The sequence below is a fragment of the Leptosomus discolor genome, chromosome 4 (genome assembly GCF_034619465.1).
Source record: "Leptosomus discolor isolate bLepDis1 chromosome 4, bLepDis1.hap2, whole genome shotgun sequence".
Lineage (NCBI taxonomy): Eukaryota > Metazoa > Chordata > Aves > Leptosomiformes > Leptosomidae > Leptosomus > Leptosomus discolor.
The window spans coordinates 30,677,195-30,704,930 of record NC_141394.1 but is presented as its reverse complement, the minus strand read 5'-3'; the positions used below and the strand labels follow the sequence as shown (position 1 = coordinate 30,704,930).

Sequence of the window (27,736 nt, the reverse complement as noted above, 5' to 3'; positions counted from 1 at the left end):
GAGTAGATTTTAAATTCTCAACCTTAGGAGTATTTAAATCTTTATTCTTAAAGTTTTTTATTGAGAAATAAACAAGGGAGTGCAGCGATAGGATGAGACGTAACCGTTTCAAACTGAAAGAGGATAGATTTAGATTATATATGAGGAATAAATTCTTTACTGTGAGGGTGGTGAGACACTGGGAACAGGTTGCTCAGAGAAGCTGTGGCTGTCCCCTCCCTGGTAGTGTTCAAGGCCAGGTTGGATGGGGCTTTGAGCAACCTGGTCTAGTGGAAGGTGTCCCTGCCCATGGCAGGGGGGTTGGAACTAGATGGTCTTTGAGGTCCCTTCCAACACAAACCATTCCACGATTCTATGAAATTATGCCAAATTGGTGAAATAAATTATGTGAGTAAAATGATGTATAAATGCTTTTTGATTACCTTGCAGCTGTGGTACTGGTTTAGCCTGTTTTATTAGAAAATTTCCACCAGTTTAATGAAATTATTTTCTACAAAAGTTGAGGTTTTCTGTTGAAATATATATACGCGCATGCACACACAGATATGCACATTTATCTTCTTAGATCCAAATTACAGTGTTATAAATGGTTTTCTGTCTTTATCAGCTTGCCACATTTCATACAGCTGGATGCCTGCCACATCCTGCTGTCTCAGGGTAACACCGACAATGTGAATAAGTAGCTGTCTTTTTATTCAGATCTTAAAGTTGTTCTTACCACTATTAACGTTGCAGCAAAAGCAGCAGTGGTAATTTATGGACTTCTCTGAAGGAAAGATCCCATCTCCAAAGCCTGTGTAATCTAAACATCCATCACTTGAGCTTCTCACTGAGATTGCAGGCTCTGTGTAATCCCTGGTATTTATTGCCTTCCAAATTCCACTCTGTACACATCAATAGTTCATATTTCACACCGTATTGCCAGCAAACTGTAATCTGAGTTTACAAATGTGTCACATGAGACATTTTTCAGCTTTTGACATAGCTTACCATTCATAACTGAATAAACGAGGCCAAAATGTCCAAGTCAGCTTCTCTTCAGCAGAGGGATAAGGCGAGACACCTTTGGGTGTGAAATTTGTAGTCTGTTTCTCAAATGAGTTTCTGCAACAATGCGTTCCCATATGGTGAAGTAAAGCATAATGCATATGACAGGCAAGTATTACTTGCCCTGAATTGTAACATCTATACAATACTCCTCTATATAAGGGTAAATCCTGAGCATGCCGAACAGGTAAGCTAGAAAAGAAGAACAAAAAAAAAAAAAAATCCTTTTCCTTTCGCCCCAGTTTAGCCTCTTTGGTATGCATTGCTAGAAATGAGGCAGGGTTCCGATTTAGTGCACACACACTGCTAAGAAGATTAGGTTGGAGGGAAGAAGAAAGGAGTTTAACAAGTTAATTTGTGTGCCCTGCACACTCTGAAAGCATGGCACCGTCTGTGCCTGGTGCCACCAAACAGCCACAGCTGCATTTCCTCTCTGGGCCGCCTCCCCATGTGGTGCCCACTCTTATGCTACCTCTCACACCTTCTTCAAGGGTAAATGATACACAGGGTAGCATTTCTTGCTGCCTGATTGCTGGGAATAACAGTGACAGTTCCCTGGTGCATCCAGCACCAACAAACCCTCCCTTTCATTTCTTTCTACTTTTACAGCAATGTTATCTTTGGTGAAGTGTCTCATTGACAGTAGCCATCCTATTATGAGTACAGTCTGTCAGACCGCTGGGAAGGTTTGAAAGCAGCTTTCTGCTTTGAAGCCATAGCTTTTGTACCATTTACTACATCACTTCAGCCCCAGGAGCTTTGCTGTCAGCGCTTCTGCTCCAAACCCACTGTTTTGTGGATGCTCAGGGTGTGCTATGCACCTCACCAGGTGCTTCCTATCACCAAGTGCAACCGGACCCAGTGGGGTTGCACAGTGGAGGGGATAATGTCCACAGCTGAAACTGTTGTACAAGGAGGGTGCTGTAATGTGTGCACTTCATAGATGAGTGAGGAATAATAGAAGGCAGAAAGGAGAAACAGCAGTATGGGAGAGTCAGTGCTAGCAACACAGGAAAGAAAAGGCTGTTCTCACCATTTTCAAATGGCCACTTAAATATGACTGGTGGGGTGATAGTTATCATCTTGAACTTCTGCAGTCACCCAGCTCCTCTCCAACAGGCCAAAATCAGCCTTGTCCCACATCCTGCATGTCGCTGAGCTGCACAGCAGTGAAATGTGGTGAAGCAAAGCAGTTCCTCAGCTGTGACAAGGTGCCACACCTTTGACTAAGCTGTCTAGATCTGACCGCGTGTGTGAGCGCTCTGCGTGGCTTAGCTGCTTCTGACTTGGTGAATAAGAATCTCCATCAGGCAATTCGGACACTTCTCGTCGACAATGCTAATGAGAGCTGAGTGGATTAGCTGTAGGCTGTCCCGCTGCTGAATTTAGCCAGTGATAAATCTGAATTTATTTAAAAAGAAAGAAAGAAAAAAAAAAGTAGAGTTGGTGGTGTTTTATTCGTGTGCTGGATAAAGGGCAGTGAAAGAGGTGTCAAGACTATTTAATGTATTTTTGCTTATACAGGCGATGCTACTGCTACTGTTTACCTCTGGTCTCCTACCTTTTCCATGGGGAATTCCCAGGTTTTGCTGCACTGTAAATTAGTGGACAAGGAGCTTGGGGAAACCTGGGTGATTTAATGGCTGTAAGTGTGGAATTTGATATCAGTGGTACTAATAAAAACCGAAGTGTGACAGGCGATGCCTTGTTGAACTAAAGTGTGTGTTGTCAGCTAGCTCTGCGCCCCAAAGTGCAGCTGTTACCCAGAGCAAGTTTTACACTAGCACATCTTTGCCTTTTTCACATCATCATCATAACTTCCTTAGTATTTTTTTCCAGTCTGTTTTCCCTGTTGGTTTTTTTTTTTTTAATATAAATATGTACTGTTAAAGTAATGAAGGCTACTTGAGGGAAACTTGATCACAGGGGTTGTGAAAAGAGCTCGGTGTATTTGATTTCCATGAACTGTGGAAATGGTTGCTCTGCCTTGCTTCAAAAGGCTGAGCATGTGTCCTCTGGAATAAATGTCCTGAATGGGCTAAGCTTTCCTTTTCCTCTGTTTTCCATTCAGGGTTTGAACATGGGCACCCAGCCACACGCTGTGACCAAGGCAGAGATCCCTGACTATGTTCTTTACACCGTAGGAACGTGTGTGCTCATTATTGGCTCCATTGGCATCATCGGAAACCTCCTAGTTCTCTATGCGTTTTACAGGTACAAAAATTCCTTTTACAGTTAATCTGACTGGCCTTGAGGTTCACCTGTGCCTGTGTGCAGGTGTTCTGCATTGGTTCCCTCTTGGATTAAATCTCCAAGCAAAGGCTGATGGCAACAAATGTGGGGGGAGAAAGACTAGTCGTCCCCTCCCCACATATCCACACACACCACTGATAACCTCAGTGTAAATTCCTCATGTTTTAAGGAATCAAAGAAAACAAGAAAATAAATACCTTGTTCTATAAACAATTCCCATTGAAATTTTAAAGAAGAGGTTAATACTTTTAATGATAGAAACCACAGTCTCCCTGTTGCAGACTTCTTCACTTACCCTGTAGAATTTGCAGAAATACTTGACAAAAACTGACGCTCTTCCCAGCAGCCCAGATGTCCTGGAAGGACCAGAAAAGCAATGCACTACATGAAATGAGCTCATGCCATCAGTGTATTCCCTGCTTCAGGCAGATCATAGGATTTCTGTCAGTTTGTGTGCTCGCTTGGCTTCTGACAGTGTAATAGACAGCCAAAGCTACTGCAGCTGGAGTATGAAAAAATCTCATGGAAAAAATAAATAGCCTTTTTCTGTCCCAGACTGTGATGCTGGATTTCAAAATCCTCTTTGCTCGTTGTCATCACGCATGTTGATGCAGAGTGGGTTTGCAATGCTAGAAACACTGGTGGGTTTATGAACCAAGTGTTAGTTACCTATTCTTAAATGTTTAAGGCAAACAAATCAGTTATTTTGAACAACTGTTTTTTAGTATGGCAGAGAAGAGAAATTGAATTCCCTGCAACTGTAGATACCTCCATGATTTTTTAAACAGAGCACAAGCTCTCCATTATTCTTGAAATTTGTTTGGTTTAGCTGGTGTAATAAAAGCATTAAATTGTCAAAGTAGGAAAATCTCCATAGGCAGACGAATACCTGTGAAGGTGTGAACTCTGTGCCCTCTCTCACACAGTTGTTGCAGGCAGCTATGAGACCCAAGGTTTTGTTAGAATTGCAGCAGCATTGAGATGGCATTTTCAATTTCTTTTTCAGTATTTCTTTATCAGCATGAGGAAAGAAATGCATGTTATCTACAAATACTGATATTTTAAAACACATCAGAAAGGCCTCAGTTGTTCAACTTTCTACACTGAAGGAGGTGTTTGGGGGAAAAGAAACAATTGTTTCAAACAATTGAGAATAACTGCAGGCAGGTTGCAAGAACAAAGCCATTTATAAAATCCTGCTTCCCCGCTATGTGTCACAGAGTGTGCCAAGTCACCTCTTTTTATGTTATATGTACATAACATTGTGAAAAGTCCTGAATTCAAACTCTAGGTACCAAAGCTCTTTACTTTGCCATGCAACCAACACGGTGGTTCATGTTGAGGGGACTACTAGTTCAGTGTTACGCCTTCTTAGTATATCCCTCAAAAGTGCCAGTTTTAAGGTAGATTTTGGTGAGCTGAACTCGCAAATTAATTTAACTTTCCTAGTGGAACATAATATTTGATCAGAGCAGTAAAGGCATGTGCAATCAAATAACCCCAAGTGAAAGTGAAAGGTTCTTTATCAGTCAGCAGCTTTTAAAAATTCCCCCAAAGCAGGTCCTTTGGCTCTGTAACCCACTTCAGATCCTGGTCTTAGGTGGTGCAGGACACGATCGGTGTTATTGTACTTATAGGGAACTGCTCTTCTCTTGAAGAAATCCATGTTTTTTGAGACAGCTGGAATTCTCCTCAGTCTGAAGAGGAAACAACATTTTGTCCTTGCTGCTATTGTCAGTGATCATTTTGAAATGACTATACATCATACTATATGCTTGGTGATGGCCAGTGATAGGACAAGGGGCAACAGGTGCAAACTGGAGCACAGGAGGTTCCACATTAACATAAGGAAAAACTTTTTCACTGTGAGGGTGACAGAGCACTGGGACAGGCTGCCCAGAGAGGTTGTGGAGTCTCCTTCTCTGGGGTCATTCAAAACCCACCTGGATGTGTTCCTGTGTGACCTGCTCTAGGTGGTCCTGCTCTGGCAGGGGAGTTGGACTAGATGATCTTTTGAGGTCCCTTCCGACCCCCACCCTTCTGTGATTCTGTGATACGTGTAGCGGCAGTAATTGACTGATGATTAGCAATTCATTGACTGTAAGTAACCAATTCCAACCTGGATAGTATTTGTTTATGCTAGTAAATGAAGTCATAAAGTTAACTGTTCACTTTGTCTATTTCAAATCACATATTTCTCATGTTTTTAAGCAACAAGAAGCTGAGGACACCCCAAAACTACTTCATAATGAATTTGGCTGTAAGTGACTTCCTGATGTCGGCTTCTCAGGCACCCATGTGCTTTGTCAACAGCTTGCACAGAGAGTGGATACTTGGAGATATAGGTACTTTTCAACACTAATTTGTACCTCACCAGCTCTACAATGTCTGCAGCCTATTTTAGCCAAAACAATCTCGTCTTGTGCTGTGAAGACAGCAGCACAAGACTCTTGAGTGACAGCCCCGGTTCTTGACATCGTCAGTCAACATGATGGCACATGTTTTGTGTTATAGGTTTGACTCTTTCAGCTTACTTAGTTTGGAAAGAAAGCAGTCAACATCAACACGTAATCATGTTACCCTTTAACTTGTAAAGGCAGATGCTATGGCTAAAGATGGGTAGAAAAATTTTATTAAATCATAAATATTCTTTCTGATTAGTTTAAGAGGGAGTTAACATTTTTATCTAGAAATGTATGTCAATACCCATTAGCATGCTTCTAGGAATCTCACATTCACTAAGAGATTTAAATAACGATAGTCGGTTGAGGATTCTGCAAATTTAAGCTCCTTTCTTTCCCACTGCAAGAAAAGGTGATACATGCTCAAATTGTAGCTGAACTGTGAGTATAGGAAGTTCCTTTGAAGGCTCAATGCTCTGTATGGTACTGCTCATTGCATCTTTGCATGAAAATTTGCACCAAGTAGTGGTTGTGTACTGCTGGAACAGGCCCAGAGACCATGTATTATTTAGCAGCACAGAACGGTTTCTTCTTTAGTTTGAACGTGTTCTCAGTATTGCTCATCCCCTTAGATGAAATCAGTGTAAATTATCATGCTGACACAAACGAAGCCATCGATTTGGGTTGAGTGGGATTTGGTCCTTAATTGCAGTTACTTATAAAGACTTTAGAAGAAATCTGCTTTAAGATTGAATTTAGCATTTTGACTGCCTTCCGTTCCCAATGGGCTGTTGTCTATAACCACAAGGGCTGACACAAGATCTCAAAAAATGATCAATCATTCAACACAGGTTTCTGAATCCAATTAGGGACAGTGTAACTACAAGTTTTCATCTGCTAGCACAATGTCTGAATGCAAAGAGGGGAAAAAAAACCCTGTTTAATGCAAAAACCGTTAGTTCTTTTAAAAAGTGCTGCTATTAAATATAGGCGCTGGAGTTGTTTTACAGATGGTCTTTTAGCCACCAAATTTAAACCACTTCTACATTTTTAAGCAACATAAACCAAAATTTTTTTTTGAAACACTCATCTGTCATTAGCAGACAGATGTCTGCTGCAGCCGGTTAGGATCAATATATTGGGCAACAGTCCAGGAAAATGTAACTTTAATTAGATTGGATTTTCTTTGAGGCAGTTTTCCATTGACAAAAGGTTCCCAGTTGCAGCCTGCAGTGGAGAGTAGGACTTGTTAAATACATATGTTTGTATTCCAATAATATTTGTGTTTTTTCTAATAAATGTTTAATGACTGGAATTGTGAGGCTAAGAAAATTCTTCTAATGGGATAGAAGTCTTGAGCCAGGAAAAAAATGGGAAGTTTATCATGGCAGGCTCTTGAGAGAAAACATTTGTCTTTTAAGAAAATCCTTAACATTGCCATTTTCTGCTTCAGGCTGTGACTTGTACGCTTTCTGTGGGGCACTCTTCGGAATAACCTCAATGATGACTTTATTAGCTATTTCTGTTGACCGCTACCTTGTGATCACCAAGCCCCTGAGATCCATACAGTGGACTTCAAGGAAACGCACCATGCAGATCATCGCTATCGTGTGGCTGTACTCGCTGGGATGGAGCGTGGCTCCGCTCCTTGGGTGGAGTATGTTGTCTGCTCTCTATCTCTTCTAGCATTCCTTGTGTGATCTGTTTTAGCCTTGCTCAGGCTACCAAAAAATGAGGTTTTTGGGAAGTTCTCGGGTGGATGCCTAGCCACCACCTGATGGTTTGTGTCATGCTGTGCATTGGCACCTATTGCAGTGCGGATATCCTCCTCCCCCCTATCCCCAGGCTATATTCAAGCAGAAAGAATTGCAGGTGGAGTATTAGGGCTATCTGAGAGTCTGGCAGTCACGGCCTCCTCTTCATGTGTGAACTCGCATTCTTAGACCACACATATAATACAGCCAACATAGCTCTTGAACACTATGTATTCAGTACAGGGTTATTTTAAGTGCTCAGTTGTTGGATCAGCAACTGTGCAAGTGTTGGGTGTACGTGTGAATAATGTATTCCATGTATTTCATAGGTTCCTATGTGCCTGAGGGCTTGATGATATCCTGTACATGGGACTATGTAACCTACTCCCCTGCAAACAGAAGTTACACCATGATTTTATGTTGCTGCGTGTTTTTTATTCCCTTGATAATAATATTCCATTGCTATTTATTTATGTTCCTGGCCATAAGACGTACTGGCAGGTAAGCAATGTAATTGAAATAATTAAATCTCTTCTTTCTTGTATTAGAAATTTTCTCAATTTCTTTAGCTGCAGAAAAATCTGAATCAAAAATTAATCTGAATTTAAATTTGAGATAAAGTGGCAGATCATTAACAACTGTAACTGGAGAAATATTTTTGCCGGTGTAAAAACTGTAATGGTGGATGTATTTTGGAATAGGGAAAGAAGTCTCCAGTAATTCTAATCTTATCCCAGAGCATGGTAATTAATAGTACATCAGATAATTTAATAGTTTGGATTATTTGTATTTCAGGTTTGCAAGACAAGGAACACAGTCCTTGTGCATTCCACCGCAGTTTTCAGTCTCAAGGGATGATAAATAGCATGTAGCAATGGCAGCATCATCTGCCTTTGAGCTGCTCTGTAAATATAACAGTCCTCATATTTTCTGACAGTTTTATTTAAGGCAGGCATCCCAGAAAACTTCATGGTTCACTCAAGCATCACTACTGCACACACAATATCTGGCACATAGCCAAGTCAGGACACTTCCCCCCATCCAAATTTTGGGTCTATATTTGAAGTAAAAAATCAGAAGGGTGTTAGCTCTGTAAAGTAATTTCATTCTGTCATTAATTTTTCTCCTAACGAGCACATGACTCATCTACCGTCTGATCCAGCACCAGCTGGAGTTGTGAGTCCTTCCTGCTGCTCACAGTGTCATCATCACCGATGGTTTTTCTCTGCATCTGTCAGCAGGCACTTGTTGAAGTTCACAAAGCTAAATTCCATTTTTACAAGCATGTTTAGCTGTATGCCTAAATTGAAGTTCTTACTGGACTCTCTTTTTTGGCCTTGACCTTGGTTTTTTACTGTGCTCTGTGTATGCATATTTGATACTAAGAGGAGTGAAGAACGCATCCTTAAAACAATGGTGTCTTGTACACCCATGAAGTACAGTGGCCACAAGATTTTTCTGTGCCTTTTGCGCACTAATACAGTAAACTCACTTTACAAGTATGTTCACAGTGCACCAGGAAGCAGTTTCTTACCCTGCTGGCTGGTAGTTACTGTCTTCAGCCTGAAGTATATCTTCATTTAACAATGTTGATATGTAAAAATTGTTATTTCTATGCTAAACTATATAAAATACTAAACCATGTAAAATATTTTTTTAATAAAGTGTGAGGTGTTCATCTGATGTGAGAAGAGAATTTGATGGATCATTTTTTGGCAAAAATGTTAGGAATGTCTGCTTACTCCCCGCTGAAAATACTCTCCTCTGGTGAATAAAACTTCAGGGAAGTAAAAATGTCCCAATAAACATTTGGGGCCAGGTTCCTCTGAGTAGTCAGGGTATTTCAGCACATGTTACCTCGTGAGCTGGAATTTCTGCAAGCTGTTCCTCCCTTGAAAAGGAAAAGCCATAAGATTTGATTTTTGCATCAAGCTGTGCCTTTGTTTGCTCCACCTCTGGGAGCAATGAAGGGCAAGGAGTAACAATTTCTTCACTCTTCCAACCTGAAACACTCCTTGTGTTAGGATAAGGACATGGCAGTCCCATTCTGTAGTCCCAAGGGTTCTTCTGTCTCAGTCCCACAGGCAAACAAAGCTCAGACAGAATGCCTGGGACCATTTAACTACATTAATTACCTTACAGAGTTTTTAAATATCAGAGTATAAAACAAGAGTTAGAGCAGGGAAAGATGAAAACCTGCTTCATTTTGCATATTGCTGGGAACGTAAAAACCCCTCACTTTTTTACCTTCCTGCTGACATACAGGTTTTTTTTTCCCCTCACAGAGATGTTCAAAAGCTGGGTTCTTGCAGCCGGAAATCCTACCTCTCTCAGTCCATGAAGAATGAATGGAAATTGGCAAAAATTGCTTTTGTAGTCATCATTGTGTTTGTCTTGTCCTGGTCTCCATATGCTTGTGTCACCTTGATTGCCTGGGCAGGGTAAGTGGAAACATAATCCAAAGAGCATGGGTTATTCTGAAATGTAAATTTCAACTAGTACGGTCACCCACAAGAAGCAGATCCTTCTGAAAGGGTTTGAAATAGTTATTACATTAGAGGTGATATTATATTCTTCACTAAATCCTTGTGGACAAAGTCAGAAAAGGGATTGTTTGTCTATGTATTTTAAAACTGTCATGACTTTTTATCTGCATTTTTGGTACACATTTTTTCCTCTCCTCCATGATACTTTCTTTGGATGAATTGGAGGAGTTATCTTTTTTCTCTCCTAATACCCGTTTTCTCAAGAAGCTTCCTCCATACACTGCTGCCTGACAGAAGGCAGAAAAGAGTTATATTCCCTGATATTCACCCATGAGCTCCTGTCTTCCTCCAACCACTCTTTGTTCCAAAGGGACCTGTTGTCTTGTCAGTCATGTTCTTGATTTCAAGGTCAGGTTGGATGAGGCTTTCAGCAACCTCATTCTGGTGAAGTATGTCCCTGCCCATGGCAGAGAGGTTGGATTAGGTGACCTTTAAAGGTCCCTTCCAACCCAAACCATTCTGTGATTCTATACTATTAATTGTGATTAACCTGTGCTGACTTTGGTCACGTGACTGACTGTGGGAGCTTAAAGTCAGAGAAGAATATTGGTTTCACTTCCAGTCCTCTCTTCCTTCTGCAGCATTTGCAACTGAGTCACTGACACTCATTACTGTGCAGCATGGATGTTGCTGCTGAAAGATTTTTAGGTTTCAATTCTGTTTTCTTTCTTTTTTATCGCCATTTCCTTTTTTCAGATGGCCACAACGGGGGTTGTTTTGGTGGGGGTTTTGGTGGGGTTTTTTTAATGTAGAAACAGGGAAGGCGATTCTTTGTGTTCCTGGTCATACTCAAATAGATAACAAATTACTTGCATGTCTTTCATCTTCTCCAAATGAATGAAACCAAGTACACCCTGTCAAATGCAAGCCTTTCATTTGAGCAAAGAATGCAATGAGTTAACGTTTCAGGGGTATTTCTTATAAAGAGATCACAGCACAAAAACAGTCAACAAGAGTAATATGTTTTAGTAATTCAGTATTGATCCGTGGCATAGCTGTGTGTAATGTTTTTGCTTTGTTTTAGTCGAGGCAACACCCTAACACCATATTCCAAATCTGTGCCAGCAGTTATTGCCAAAGCTTCTGCAATCTACAACCCCATCATATATGCAATAATTCACCCAAGATACAGGTACAGTAAATATATAGGTATGTGTATAACTGTACACGCAAATGTGTTTTTTACAATGAATGAACTACTCTGATTTCCTCAACCTCACCCCATGCAGTGTGTGCTCCTGCTCTGAGCACCCCATGATGGGATCCAGGTGGTCTGACCCTGCACCATGCCCATCTGGTACAGGGCAGCCCAGACTGCACACAAAGCTCCAGATGTGGTCTCAGGAGTGGCCAACAGAGGAAAACAGTCCCTCCCTTCACCTTGCTTCCCCATCACAACCCTGCTGTGTCCTGTGAAGCTGCACAACACCATGACCGAGTCACCTGCTCAGGGTCATCTTTTGCCATATCAGGGACAGCTGCTAAAGAGCACTCTCCAGATAATAGGTCCCAACCAGTGGGGCTCAAAAATCACATCATCCCAAATTTAAGAAGCTACATAAGCATATGTTCAAAGTTTGGTTTTCTGAACCACTTAAGTTATTCTCTTTACACCAACTTCATAATACGAGCAAGTTGCTGGTCTTTGGGAGAAGCTCTGTAAGAAGTAAACAGGAATTTCATAGGACTTCTGTGCAAAGTGAGAGCTGTAGGAAGCTGGTAATCCAGACAGAGCTACCTGCAAATGAGAAAGTTTTCAAAATATAGTGAAAATACTGCTTTTTCATGAGCAGACTTGTTAACTTTGGTCAACAAGTATTTGCCTTCCAAAAAATAATGCAGACATTTCTGAAATACTCTACTTTGTGGAAAGAAGTCTCTTATGAAGGCTATTTTCATATTTGTTTCATTTAGTTGTTTCAGTGAAAAGACTTTCCATTCTTTACTTTTTTCAAAATTGTTAGCTTTGTCTTAAAAGAAAGAAAAATCTTTACCCTAATGGGGTTCAATGGGCAAAATGTAATGTTGATCACTTCTCAGAAACACTTCAATTTTTTTTTCAGATATGAAATATTTCTGAACCTATATCTTCATAAGCAAAACATATTTTATACTTTAATTCTTCTTATTATTACAGATATCAGTTATTGTGTATTTTAAAACAGAACACTCTGGCAACCCAGCACAATTTCACTAACAAATACTCAAACACTATTCAGTTTCAATAAGCTGCATGATTAGCCAACTTTTCTTGCTTCTTTATTTCCTTCTCAGACCTCTCACAGACAGTGGATGAGTTTCTGAGCTGAAAGATATGAATTCTGCTTTTTACCCAGGCCCTCTGACTGCAGTAAGGTGAGGGATAGAGAGTATAAAGTTAACTTGTTCCCACAGAGTATATGATTAGAAAGGTAACAATTGACTGTAATAAAAGATTTCCATACCATCACTCTGATGGGAAATTACCAGATGAGGTGAATAGAATGATAATTTAATATACCATAAAAGACACTCCTCCAAAGAATCAGAAACCTTTCCTTTTGCAGAATAAGGTCCATCATAATCTTCTTTAATAACTTCTATAGAGCATCCCAATTGGTTTCCAAAGACCAGCTCAGCCTTCCCCAACATTTAGGGAAAGCATGAGAAGGAAACTACCTTGCATTTCAGAAAGGTTACCTGCTCTTTGAGCTAGCTAGGACCTGGAGGCATGCGTAGTATGGACACATCAAAAATTATGGTGTCTTCAGTTGTGTGGTCCTAAAAGCAGTAACGAAGTACTTTTGCAGGAGAATAAGCTGGCATGATGTTCTGCTAAATGGTTTCAAATAAGAAGAAACTTACTCTGCACTTAGCAGACACTATGAAAGTTAAAACTTCTTTTTTGAAGTCAACATTTTATTTAGAAATGTCCTCTCAGCTTCAGCTGAGAGCCATTTTCAAGTACTGGCAAAGTCAGTCACTTCTGTTAAAACTTCTAAAATACTTGGTTTTCAAAAATCCAGCAAGAATAGTTTTTGGGGGGTTATTTTTTCAGTTTTTTGTTTGTTGCTTGACGTAAGGAAAGGGGTACAAATCCATTGTGTTCTCAGCCCTATCTTCAGCATTATCTGGGCTCCTAAATAGTTAGGTTTATTCACCTTTACCACCCAGAGCAGTGTACTCAGAAGCAGATATGCCTCACACAGAAGATATAGCTCAGAGCTTGCAATTTCCTCCTGTAGCTGTACGTGATGTGTTTTTGAAACATTGGCAGTGAAAAATACTTTATTATATAAAAGGAGAAATACTTGTAACAGAACTATTTTTCAGCATATCTTTAGATTTTTCTGCAATTCTTTCAAAGCAAAGGGATGCTGTGTCAAAAGTTCGAATGAAACACGGGGATGGTACAGTGATAAATGTGATAAATGTATAAATGCCACTAGATGGCAGGATTAGTCGTCGTCATGAGGTTTGTCTCACCCAAGAAGTGGAAAACCTGCTATGTATGCAAAGTTATGTTGCCTGAAAACTAGGATTTGGGAGCTGGAAATTGAATTCATTGTTTTGAACGTCTGTTGAATGACAGTGTGGTTGTAAGAACAGTTAAAGTTTCTCTGAAGGCTCATGGAAATAGACCCAGAAATGGTGAAAACATATATTTTGTTTTAAAATGTCTGCTATCGTAATTAACACTGTTTTGCATCCTCCAAAAACCTGAGTCTATCTTATTTCTTGAAGTTTACAGAGCATTTTAATTTAGAATAAGGAGAATGAGTAGTCTCTGGTGGCTTGCAGAAGTTGAACAAGACTTTTTGCACAGCTGGCTGACACATTATGAACGTGGTATTTTTTTCTGATCCAAAAATATTGTGTTCAGTGGTTCCTTATACCATTTTTGCAATATCAAGAGAGTGTTTTCAAAGGAGATACTATACAGTGAACTAATATTCAATTAGTCTTTTTCCTGCCAGCATCTGCTTTTCTAAGTAAGACTGTATTAAGAAAAAAAGCTGGAGCCCACAGAGGATTTCAGACACTTTCTTAAAAAGTGTTTTGTTTTATTCTTTCCCTGCTTCCTAATTTGTATTTCTGGACATATCAACAAAAGAAGTGTTTATGGAGTTGTTGTGAAGACATTTCATGGACTTGAGAGTCATCCAGTCAGGAAAAGAAGTAATGTTGGGTCCCTCGTGATGAATCAAGCGTGCAGTTTTAAAATTGAAAAAGCAGCTACAGTAGACCAACAAGTCAGCTGGTGAAAATATATTGGCAGGACCAATTTTGCTTGAACAGTGAATAATGAATATTCATGTAAAGATCAGGAGTTCTGCATAATTCCCAAATCTAATAATTCACGCTATGTCCTGAAAGTAATTTATCCAATGATAGATAAATGGGCCAGTCTGTTCAGGCCCAAGACTTAAGGGTTTGGGCAGGGGATGAATTGTCATTTTGTATTGGAACTATTGAACTGAGCTAAACCTAGAATACTTTCTAAATCTTTCTAGAAATCAAGATCTAAAGAGTTCAGATATGGATCAAACCAATGAGGTACCACTCCCAAAGCAAGATGCTTTTTTACACAGACAATCACTGTAACTGTATCTTAGTACCCCAACGAGTCAAACAAGTCTTTTTGTGGGGTTTCCTTAACATAAGCATTGAAAAAAGTACATTACAGTGAATGTAACTGAAAATGCAAAGTGACCTTTGTGCTAGCACTTGGCTTTTAAGAACTGGTCTGAGGTTAGTTGTCATATACCCTCCTGCCCACCCACTCCTCACCAGTATAAAGGAGAAAAACGCTTCTCTCCCTGTTAGGTATCACTGGAAGTAACAAATGTAAGTAATGAAATGTATGCAAAGTTTTAATTCATGAAATGCTGTTTTATGGGGGAAGAAAGTTTTCACTCCTTTAACAACACATATGTGAGAGAACATTACTCGGCTGTGTTAAAGTTACTGCATAAACTTCCTTAGATTTTGGAAGTTTTAGGTTTTGTAATAATTTGTTCATAGCAAATGGGGAAATTCTGCATGTCCATATTTCCAACTTGCTCCCAAGTGAAGCACATTTATAAAAAAATTGTTGAAAAATGATCCATAATAAATAACTGAATAATCATGAATAATTTTGATTTGCAGTATTTTTGCAAAAATTTGTTTGCAATTACTTTGTATTTGACTTTGTGTGACTTTCATTTCAGAGTATTACAAAAATATCGTTAAATAAGCATCTGAGTTTATACCTATTCTGTATTTCACATGTACAGTATTAAAATTTCCTTCAAAATATGTACTTTTGTCCTAGCTGCCAAAATGTCCCTCAGCAGTCCTCTGAAATATTAGTAAAATTGAACCTCTGGTCCCTCCAGACATTGAAAATGTTGTCCTTGAAAATTCACTGTCAGACATAAGTTTCCTGAATATCCAGCGTGAGGAAGTCTCTGCATGAAAACCCACTTAATAAACAAGATGGTATGTTTTACACCAACTTGAAGTTATTGAATAGTTTACAGCCTCAGGTTGTCAAAAGCTACTTCTATGTCTGAGGGAAGTGGTTCAGATTCTCAGCTAGGAAAAAAAAAGCTGGCAGCTGCTTTTTCAGCACCACCCTGAGGTCTTTGACATGAAAATGAACTTGTAAGGGCTTGGCATCTTACAAGGCTCCTGTAAACCCTTGCTGATTCTCAAAACTTTTTATTTTCTGCACGTCATTAGCTCATTTTTTCATCCAGCACCACGTGGGCAGCTTCCTGCACCCCCAAGCAGCTCAGTGGGGCTCTGCCAGCTCACCAGCAGGTGTCTCGGCAGAATCAGGAAAGATTGTGCAGGCAGAAAGCTTTCCTTATTTTTTTTTGGATTGACAAACTAGTGAGCTCATCTTGTAATCCCAGAATCAGGTCTCTGAGACTTTAACATGAATGATATTTTCTGAGCATAGAAATGATGACTTAAAATGTCACAGTTATTCAACAAACCTGGTAACTATGGAAGCAAAGATTTTACAATATACATCCACTTGACTTGCATCTCAGTGTAAAGTCAATATACTAACACCTTCCACTGATCCGTAAGTCCCGTGCATCTATTATTTTCCATATGCTCTGTTGCTGCCTCGCTTCTTGACTTGTTCATTTAGTTTTGTGCCAGTCTTAGCTTCATCTGTTGGGCTGACATCATGGATTGGGAGGCACTGGGGAAGTATTATATCAAATGCAGTGCTCTGGCTAGCATTGCCCTGCCAGTCCTTGGCATCAGTGAGGAGCAAGGTCAGCTGGCATTGCACAGGGGAGGCTCTTGGGCTCTTCTGCTCCATGTGGGGCCAGGGCTGGGACCAGGAGGAATGAACTCATACAAGCATGACTAAGATTACTACTTAATGAATAAGGCAGGTTTTAAGTTCTTTGGGGCTTAGATCACCCTTCTCCTCTGTGCTTGTATGGAGTGTTAATTCCTGATAAGAGTTTACAGGAGCTGCCATGATACAACTAAATAACAGTATCTGATTCTTCTAGTCCTCTCCCTCTTCCTTTTTTCCACTAATCCTGTGCCCTTGCACAGTGAAGACCTTTGTACCAGCTAACCTGAAAGTTTTCTGGGTTAACCTTTCAAGTAAATCAGAAGCAATCATGCTCTTAAAGATATTTTCAATTTTTGCTACTTATCCATGCAGCTCTTCCATACGCGTTTTGACCTGAGGCCCAAAAGCCACCTGCTATTTTCCTTTCAGCCTGTTGAGTACTTTCCACTAGATATACCATACTGTTTCTGTGTAGTCTTTAAGACCTCCTCAACCAAAACAGAAGCTGTGCTGAGCTTATGGAAAGACACGGTACTTTCACCACTTGCTTTTCAAAGCTGTGTCATCAATATGCTCTATGGTTTTTTTTCTTCTCCTGTTTTCCTTCAGAAAAACCATTCACAATGCTGTTCCCTGCTTGAGGTGCTTGATACGAATATCGAAGAATGACCTCCTAAGAGGCTCCATAAATGAGTCATCATTCAGGACCTCTCTCTCCAGCCATCAGTCTCTTGCTGGCAGGACCAAGAGCATTTGCATTTCATCAGTTTCCACTGGAGAAGCCGTAAGTCTTTTCTTGTTTCCATGAAGGAAAGTGAGTATAATGTTTCTCTGACTCCCCAAATAAGTGACTCTATAAATATTCAAAATTAGAGAATGGAAAAAGAGGGGGTGTGTAGCTAAATTTTTGCTCATATGAGGTCATTTCTGCAAAGCCTTTCTGGGAGTTCATGTGTGACGATTTCTGATCAGAAAAAGCATCCAGGCCAGCATATCTGCATAGTTCAGATGCTTACTGGGACCATGGATGTTCAGGTTAAATCTTTAATGTGAAATAGAAAGAAACATTGTCAGGCATCCCCCATGTCACCAACCACTTCCTGTAATTTAGCGACTGAAGGGGCTGGAGGACAGAAAAACAGTCTCTCATCCAAAGTTTTCTGAGTTAGAAAAGCTGTCTTATTATTTTAAAGGAAGTCCATTTTGTACAGGACAGGAAACTTTTTGATTTGTGCCCCTGTATTTTAATGTATACTCCTGTAAACTCTTCCACTCGTGTCGAGTGGAAGACTTCTGCACCTGGAGCGGGGTGGGGTGTTTTGTAAGCAGCATAACCCAAGTCTCAGTAAGGCTGGTGACTAAGGGAGTTAGAAACAAAAGATCCCTTGCGATTCTTCACAGCCCCTCTTGGCATGACCTTGCCTGCCTCTCTAAGTCACAAGAAGCTGGCCTTGCCCGCAGAGGTGTTGGGAAGTCAGCTTCTGGGCAGGGATGGTGGCTGTGGCAGGGGCCAGGCTGCGGCTGGCCCTCCCTGGGACCTGCGCTGCTCTGTGCTCAGCTCGGGCATAAGAAACCTCCTAGAGCGATGGCTGCGGTCGGTAACCTTTCATGAAGATATAAATCACTGTGACGTGCTGAGTGGTGAACTCTTGGCTCTCTCCTTGAGCCAGGTCGTAGCAGCCTGAGCAAGGATGGGGCTTGGTTACTTGTGTGCTGGAGCCTGCAGGCTGCTGCTTTCAGGGTGGTGTTGCACAGTCAGGCCATGGAGCTGCATTTCAGTGAGATTGTAACTATGTTGAATATTTTTGGAAGACTGGTTGTCTTTGGTTTCGAAATGGACCCAAGACCACCAGGAAAATCATCATGAACAGTGCACCATTGTCAAATAAGATAATTTTGCACTGAATTTTCTGCTGGAGAATGGAAGTTGTTCCTTTCAGGTAACAGCACCAGGGAGATTTCTAAACTCTTTCATGACAGACAGACAGTAAAGCAAAACACACCTGAGCAAAAAACCAAGTAGTCCCAGCCAATGTTAGCAGTGTGCCAAGGGTGCTGACAAGAAATTCAGGTCTTCTGGCTGTGAAATCAAGAAACAGTATGAAAACCCCACTTTAAGTGCCTGAGGGGAAGGCTCACTGCCTGAGCCCTAATGAAATAAAATCTATCCCATTACAAAAGACAGGTTACTTTGTCTCTCTTGCACATTGACCATACAGTTGCATCAGGTAGACTTCCACTTAAAATGACTAATTGTGCTTTATTGGGTAGCCTCAGCCACACAGTTTGTGAAGTTGTGAACTGTTTGGGGACAAGGATCCTCTTCCAATTTGTGACTGTGTATCATGTATCCCAGCAGCATTGCTGTCTATCACTAAACAGCCTGCAGGTTCCTGTATTACAGACACGTAAAAATGATGATGATTAAAGAACATGAAATCCCTTAAATGGGGTGCATTTTGTCATTCAAAATTAAAAGATGTTTAGATACCATGCAATGGACAAGCTACTTCTCAGGAAAGACCTAGTCTAGAAGTGACAAGCTTTTTCTATAACATTTCATTAAATGTGTCTACCATAAAATTTCTTTTAAATTAAAACAAAAAATAAAAGAGTGAGAGGCCTGTTTTAGCCTAGGCAAAGCCTCTTTTAGCATACTGTTGTTCAGATTTGAGCCCAAGTGAGTTTGAAGTGTGTGATGGGACTCTTGTGGAGTGTAACGCTATTGTACCACACCACACAGCATGAGGATCCCCAAATTTACTTGCCTAGGCTCTCATAGTCTTCAGGGCATGGGGAGCACTTTCATGTTCATCTAGTTGCTGCTATATTAGGGCAAAAGGCTTTAATAAATGAGAAAAAAAAAAGTGGCTCACTTTGTAGGGGCTATGAAATTTAGCATTTGTCTTGGCTCTTGAAGATACAAATAAATGCATAAATATTTTTTGTTGCAATGTAAATGAAAATGAGATAATCTATCCTGCGGACTTAATTCCATTCACAGACCACTGATTACACAACGATGCATGAGAGCATCAACTATGATGATTTCATAAACTGTAAAATACCCAGATTATCTTTGCAATATGAGGTTAGTATATGCAACATGCCAATATCCTATCATTAAAAGAAAGAGTACATTTTGTTTGGGATTGCTTAACAGCTTGAGCACACAGACCACCCACACACCCATACATACCTGTATCCTCTTTGAGATCATGGGGACTACTTGTCTGCTTACACTTGTGCTTCGTTCACTGGTTGTAGATAGCACATGTAGTGATATGGAAATGCGTTGACATCGTTTAAAACAGGAAAGCTCCTCATTTACTTATTTTCAACCTTTTTTGCCCCTTTTAATTTGTAATTTTTCTTGACTTAAAGTTTATTCCTAAATTTTCTCCCACTAATCCTTTGTTTGATGTCAGATGAGGTAATTTCAGCTGGATCACCCATCCTGATCCAAGAAGCTTTCTGTTTGTCACTTCTTGATTTTGGTTCATTTGGGTTAGCAGGTTATTGTGTGTGTTTGGTTGGGGTTGCTGTTTAAAGAGGCAGGATAATGTGGATAAGAGGTTTCAGCCTTTGACACAACTTTGGCTTAGGAGTCTCAAACAAAACATCTGCTGTTAGCAATGTGCAGCACTGTGTTGTGCTGAGTTGATGCAGCCAAATGTAATTGTACTTGGGGCAACTGCACAGCTCAGTGCAGCTGTACAGGTGTTAGCTGAAACAGCAGCTGCTGAAATAAAAGCTAAGCTCAATGACTCTTGCATGACAGCAAGACTGAGCGAAATTTTGGAATGCTCCAATAAAGTATTGATGGGCAGGAATGACACCAGCAACACTGTAAAAGATGCAGCTGTTGCCACCAGCACTTTCCTCTATACGTTGTGTACATGTTAGTGTAGAGAGCCAACATATTTGTGAGTCATACAGAGTTGTATTTACAGTCTGATTCTACAAAGGAGAGAAATAAACAGGTGGCAATACATAGAAGTATGAGCAAGGTGACGCAGAAAAATTATGCACTAGTTTCCCACTTGTGTGGAGCCGTATCTACCTATCCATCTGTCTATCCATATCTAAAAGCTGGTATGGAAAATAGTGGAATGATCTTCTATGACCAGCTGGCCCACCTAGTCGATGAGGGGGATGCTGTGGATGTCATCTACCTGGACTTTAGTGAAGCCTTTGATACTGTCTCCCACAGTATTCTCCTAAGAAAGCTGGTGCCTCGTGGCCTAGACAGCTGTACACTGAGCTGGGTCAAAAACTGGCTGGACAGCCGAGCACAGAATGTTGTGGTGAATGGACTTAAATTGAGCTGGCAGCCAGTCACAAGTAGTGTCCCCCGGGGCTCAGTATCAGGGCCATTCTTGTTTAACATCTTTATTGATGATCTGGATGAGGGGATTGAGTGCTCCCTCAGTGAGTTTGCAGATGACACCCTGTTGGGTGGGAGTGTTGATCTGCTCAACAGTAGGGAGGCTCTGCAGAGGGATCTGGACAGGCTGGATCAATGGACTGAGGCCAATGCTATGGGGTTTAACAAGGCCAAGTGCTGGGTCCTGCACTTGGGTCACACAACCCCATGCAGCACTACAGGCTTGGGGAAGAGCGACTGGAAAGCTGCCTGGTGGAAAAGGACCTTGGGGTGCTGGTCGACAGCCGGCTGAACGTGAGCCAGCAGTGTGCCCAGGTGGCCAAGAAGGCCAAAATCATCCTGGCCTTTATCAGAAATAGTGTGGCCAGCAGGACCAGGGAAGTGATCATGCCCCTGTACTGGGCACTGGTAAGGCCACAGCTTGAATACTGTGTGCAGTTTTGGGCCCCTCACTACAAGAAAGACATTGAGGTGCTGGAGCGTGTCCAGAGAAGAGCAACGAAGCTGGTGAAGGGTCTGGAGAACAGGTCTTATGAGGAGCAGCTGAAGGAACTGGGGTTGTTTAGTCTGGAGAAAAGGAGGCTCAGGGGAGGCCTTATTGCTCTCTGCAACTACCTGAAAGGAAGTTGTAGTGAGGTGGGTGTCGGTCTCTTCTCCCAAGTAACAAGCGATAGGACAAGAGGAAATGGCCTCAAGTTGCACGAGGGGAGGTTTAGAGTGGACATTAGGAAAAATTTCTTTACTGAAAGAGTAGTCAAACTTTGGAACAGGCTGCCCAGGGAAGTGGTAGAGTCACCATCTCTAGAGGTGTTCAAAAACACGTAGATACGGCACTTCAGGATATGGTTTAGTGGGCATGGTGGTATTAGGTCAACGACTGGACTTGATTTCAGAGGTCTATTCCAACCTTATGATTCTATGATCATTGGTACTCAATCAAAAAGTCACCACAAAGTTAAGGATGATGGATGACCTCTGCCCAAGCCTGCAAATGGAATGGCATGGTTACAGTATCAAGATTGTGGTCAGTTACTGGCATGCTCTTAGAAAATTAGTGCAAAACCCTCCCTTTGCCTCCCATCCACTAATGATGGTTCAGAGAAGAAGCAAGTTCATGGGCCTTGAGAAGTCCCGGGTATTCTGGGTATCCAGCTGGAATGTGTACAAATGTGGTTTTGGACCTGTCCACGTGCACCGTTTTGTATCAGCAGATGGTCACATAGAACGCCACAAGCCATATTAAGCAGATTGGTTGTACTTGCTCCCATCTTTAGACTTCAGGTGCTATGCAGCTATAAGCGTAGCACAAGCAATGAGATAAAAAAGGGTGAAAAACATCCTGGTGAAAAGAGATTGATCAATTTTTCATTATTTCAAAGATTTTTTTAGTTCAGAAAAATAGTCCAGGGTAAGCGACAAGATTAAAAATCAAGCCTCTCCCCAGGGGAGTTTTGAGTGTGAGACCTGTATTAGAAGAGCTTTAGTTTTCTGCAAGTGTGCATGGTTTCTGCTAGAGTTTGAGAACTTTTAGAAATTGAGAAAGGATTTAGCTGTCTGAAATCCTTCATCATTTGTGATTAGACCTGGAGCGATGTACAGCTTGACCCTGTAGAGCCAGCTCATAAGAAACTGCAGCCTCGCCGAAGTCAATCTTTCTCAACAAGTCTGAGACAGGAGAAGAGAGACCTGCTCCCAAAGACCTGCAGCTGTGAAGTGGCAACTGCAGAAAAGGTAAGGAAAAAAAGTCTCTGCTGAGGACTCTCCATTTTAGTGTTAATTTGCTACAGTATGTTATCTCTGTAATAATTCAGCCTTTAGACCCATCTGTTTCATCTGTATGCTTTATTTATACCGATTCCAATGTCCTCTTCAGCCTTGCTGTTATTTCTTCTTTTTTTGTGACTAATGAGGATGCAAATAATGCCTTGTTAACTTTTTTCATAGAATCATAGAATTGGTTAGGTTGGAAAAGACCTTTAAGGTCATTAAGTCCAACCTTTAACCTAGCACTGCCAAGGTGACTCAACCGCTTCCCTGGGCAGCCTGTTCCGATGCTTGACAACCCTTCCAGTGAAGAAATTTTTCCTAATATCCAATCTAATCTCCCCTGGTGCAACTTCAGGCCATTTCCTCTCGTCCAATCACTTGTTACTTGGGAAAAGAGACTGACCCCCACCTCACTACAACCTCCTTTCAGGTAGCTGTAGAGAGCGACAAGGTCTCCCCTGAGCCTCCTTTTCTCCAGGCTAAGCAATCCCTGTTCCCTCAGCCAATCCTACAACTTGTGCTTTAGATCCTTCACCAGCTTCCTTGCCCTTCTCTGGAAACGCTCCAGCACCCCAATGTCTTTCTCGTAATGAGGGGCCCAAAGCCACACAGTATTTGAGGTGCGGCTTCAGCAGTGCTGAGTATAGGGGTATAGGGGGACAATCACTTCCCTAGTCCTGCTGGCCACACTATTTTTGATACAAGTTTGACATGATAGAAGCCACCCTTTTTCTTCTTTTCAGTGTACTTTAAAATGTTTTATTTTTGTTGAGGAGGAAGACAAGAAAAAAACTCCCATTTCTCCCTAAGAGTGGGAGAGTCTGGCAGCTGCCACCCTTCCCTCACTGAAAAAGGAGATGGTGAGTACTCAGTGCATCTTCTGTGGATGCATCATGCTCATTGCCCAAACCACTGAAGTTTGGGGTCATGGTATTGAGGAGCACCCTGTTCCCTGAGGAACTGCTGAGGACGGGAGCAGTAGGTCACCCGCAAGTTAGCTTCTCCCAGAACTGTAACACCTGTTTCAAAACAAGTATCTGTATGGGTGGCACAATGTCAAGCATATGTCAGTGCTGTGTTTTGAAGACAAGACAGACATAGGCTTACAATCCCCTGTCCATGGCTGGACTGAGTAGCAGCCGTTTTTTGATAGAGGCACCCTTTCATGGGGTTACTTTAGTGTGTGTAACCAAGCACCTGTACCGCTGGCAGCTACAGCATCTGCTTCTGTCCCCTGTGCTCCCTTCCAGCTCTGAGGCTAATTGTCTAGAGACAGCACAGTTTAAAGCAGGAGCTGTTCTGAAAATTTCCAGCCGTCCAATGACCCAGTTCCTGCATGCGTCTACCCTATCTTCTTTCATGTATCTCCTTAAGATCAAATCCTGAGAAACCTCGGGGTTTTTTCCTGTAACTGTTGTGAATAGTATTGATGGAAAAACAATGTCTTCAAACGTGGTGGCAGGCAACATGGGCTTAAATTTGCTACCCACCTCTGCTGCCCTCCATCAGTAGCCCAGTGTGTCCAAGGTTCTAGGCAAGTGGTGAAGACAAGAGATTATCTCCAGGTTCTGGAGAACCACGGGCTTTCAGTCTCACAAGGAAGGAGAAGGAAAATAATTCTGAAGTGGTCTACATAAAAGTGTTCAAATATTCCTGTACTCTGGAATTCAGCAGCCACGTAGCTCACAAGAAGGCTCAGATGCTATACTTTGTCTTTGAAAGACATCTATTGGATTATTTTGATAGATAACCTTTAAAGAGAGTACCTTTATGCTGAAGCATTCAGTGGTGTTCACTGAGGTGTGTGGAGTTTATTTACACTGAATGTTCAAAGCCTCATTTGCTTTTCTTAATATTTTCAGCAAAGAGACCTCAGTGGTGTGAAGGTCCTTTGTGTGTTAGCTAAATGCAATGCATCAATATTCATTCTATCGGAATAAATATTTATTTGTCAAGCTCAGTTAATGTTTCACTATGAGGCCACTAATTTATCCTTAAAAAAACCTCAACCAACCCTAAAGAAACTCCACTGCATTTTTAGATATTTATTTTAAGGTTTAATATCATTACTGAATTCCAAATATAGCACTTCCAAAAATGCTCAATTATGGAAAAACAGTTGTGAATTTGGTGAAGGGTCACCTAACTTCTTGATTTAACAAAATATAAAATATTTTTAGGAGAAGAATCTTGCATTTCCTTTGTTTTCTTTAAGAAGACCATCTCAACAATATCTAAAAAATATATGTACCTCTGAATTCTTTTCACTGACTGAGATCAAGACTGCTTAATGCACAGTTGCAGAGAGGTTGACAACAAAGAAAAGGCATCCCTCAAGTGACAGTAAAAAAGCCAATCTGTGTCCCAGGCTTGGTGCTTTCCAGAGCATAAAACCACACAGGACTGTCTTCTGTGCTGCCACAAAGACATGATGCAGCCACATGACTTATTGCAGTTAGTTAGGGTGGTAACAGACTTGATGTAGACTGCCACCTGGAAGCATGGCAGTGAAGAAGCCTTTTTTGGAAGCATTGAAATTCAGGCATGTATTACGAGGATAAGATAGGTTTGGATACTTGATTTCAAAGGAGAGTTGCCAAATGTGCTCTGTACATACAGGTTTTGTGTCAAGGGAATTGCACAGCATGAAAACTATTAAAAAAAACCTTGGAAGTTGTGTTCTGCCCACTAAGCCATATCCAAAAGAAACCCATCCTTCTGCTGTGGTGAAAACAGCAGTTGAAGCAGGGAGGAGTGGTTTTGGGCTTGGGTTTTTTCATTCTATTGTTATCTTTGATCTGGAAGAATGGACTTTTCTTCTCTGTCAATTTAAACCACATTTTTTTAGCACCCCTCCACTTGGGTAGGTACTGTGGCTGGAGAAATCATTATCGATAGGGACTGGTGAACGATTTCTGCTTGTGGAGTAGAATAACACAATGCTTCTGTATATACCAGTATCTAATTTTAAATACAGACTGACAGAGAGACAGAAGAGGGGGACGGAGAGAGACTAAAAATTCCGATTACTTTTTTTTTAAAAAAAAAAAACAGCAAAATTTACATGAAGAACAAATGCTTTTGGTTTTCTGTCTGTAAAATCAGGCTAGACCTATGCCATGCAATAACATATTCCGCCAAACTGGTTGCTAAAACACAGATGGTGACCCCTAAATCGAAAAAAGAAATATTAAAAAACAAAACCAAAAGAACCACCTTTCCTTTTTGATTGAAGGAAATCAGTATAAAGGCAGTATCATGGGCCATGGACTAGGTAGAGACAAAGGGAACCAAGCCTACAGTCCCTGCTGGGCTGTAATCATGCTAGAACCTGGTCTAACATTTTAAAAGGTGTTTCAGCACCAACTCCCTGTAAATCCATGGGAATTACATGCCTGAATGCTTCAAGAAGACTAAAGTTGAATTTATGAGGTTTACGACTAGACCAGGAATACCTGCAATAGAGGAAAAATTTTACAAAACTATTATGGGAAGCTCAAGCTGTGGAGAGACTCAGTGTAGCTAATTAATAGGCTTTACAACCATATTAAGAGAAATAAGTAGAACTATAACTCTGAAAGAGGCTTTATAGCAATCTGAGTAAAGCTTAGTTGTACTCTGAATTCCATTAGGCTTCATGGGAATTCATAATAATGAAGGAAAAACTGCATTTTACTTTAAATATTGATTTTCCCCAGGAAGGAGGGACTTCTCTCTATATCTGGCACAGTGATTTTATAACCATAATTGTCATTTTCTACAGGAAGGCAAAATTGATCATTCATGCCTTCCGTTGCTCGTGTACTTAAACATTAACTAACACTTCCAAAGTTTACTTAGTTTACTCTGGATTTACATACTGTGCATGAAGAGTTCTGGAAAGGTTGCAGGGAGTTGCCATCAGGGCCACGTTAGAAATTAGAGTTTTCTCAAAATAGGCAGATGGGAAATGGTTAGTAAAGCAAAATCACAGTTGCTGTTTTTCCCTTCTTTGTTGGTGGAAGTACTGTCCAATGCGTGAATGCAAAGCCACTGACTGCCCCGAGGTAGTACCAGGGGCCCTTTGGGGACACCATGACAGAGATTGTCACAAGGATGAGGAAACTTTAGGCAAATAAAGAATGTAATGTGCTTGAGTCTTATCTGAGATCTCTTCCATGAGAGAGAATTACAATTATCCGGTATCTTGAGATGTTTTAAAAATTGCGAAATAATCTTTTTTAAACACAAAATAAGTCAGATCTAGGAATAGACTTTTCTTCTTTTTTTCTTTATGATCTCTGCTGATATTCGAGCATCTCTCCTTTTGCTTCATTTAACATCCTGCTTTCCAAGCTGTAGATGTTAACACATCATGATTTTCCCTCTTTTAGTCAATGATTCAAGTATTTAGAAAATATGACTGGTGACTCAAATAGTGACTAGTGGTAATGAATATTTCAAATACTGGTTTCCATAGTCATATGCTGTATGACGACACTAAAGCTTATGTCTCCACTTCAGGTTTCTTTCTCCTCCAGTTGTTTGGAGAAGATGCTTGGGTGGCCAGTCCTACACAGTCCCCCTGCAACACTCGTGACCAGCTCCCTAAAAGCAGCTTCTCTGCCCGTTGGTTTGAATAGCAGCAGTGTCAGCAGAGAAGGAGACTCGGACACTTCACAGATGGCAACTCAAGAAAGTCAAGTTAATGGAGTCCTGAGCTCTATCATTAGCAATACAGTCCCTCGCATTATCATCATTCCTACCTCAGAGACCAACATATTTCGAGAGGAATTGGAAGAGGAGGAGAATGAATTATTTCACTTTAATGACAAAAAGGGCAATCTGCTGGACTTGGAAGGGCTTAGCTCATCCATGGAGTTCCTTGAAGTTGTTGAGAAATTTCTATCGTAAGATTGTCAAAAGAAAACTTTCCGGTAATTATTTTTTCTTGGCATTTTCTCCACTCAATTACACCAAATAACCGAAGCCTTGTAGGTTAGATCATCAGACTTTTTGTATGTTTGTATGGTAGTCACTAGGCAGCCTTCAGATTCAGCTTTGTCCAGAACAGCTCAGGCATGGGAACAGGCTTTGTTTCAGATTGTGCTGCAGGAAATGAGCAGTGGAAGAGCTGGCAGCATAATCGAGTGGCATCAGTCGAGTCAGCCGCCTGGTTTGTGGGGCCATGATTTGTAACCACAGATGGAGGTGCAGAAGGAAAAATGACTGAGTGAGAGCAGGGGCAGCTGCTGAATGTTTCTGCTACCTGCGCATGAAACAGCATTCCTGTTTTGGCAGCTCTCTTCTGG

At 41.0% G+C, this 27,736-nt stretch overlaps 1 protein-coding gene across 1 annotated transcript; it reads left to right on the top strand.

The window, feature by feature from the left end:
• The first annotated feature begins 3,127 nt into the window (after nt 1-3,127).
• LOC104344724 (melanopsin) lies at nt 3,128-27,338 on the top strand. The gene is made up of 10 exons (XM_086463819.1): nt 3,128-3,261; nt 5,512-5,645; nt 7,156-7,359; nt 7,786-7,957; nt 9,742-9,897; nt 11,027-11,134; nt 16,901-17,075; nt 19,296-19,382; nt 22,260-22,409; nt 26,949-27,338. The coding sequence occupies exons 1-10, from the start codon at nt 3,128-3,130 to the stop codon at nt 27,336-27,338; spliced, it is 1,710 nt and encodes a 569-aa protein (XP_086319945.1).
• Nucleotides 27,339-27,736: the final 398 nt, after the last annotated feature.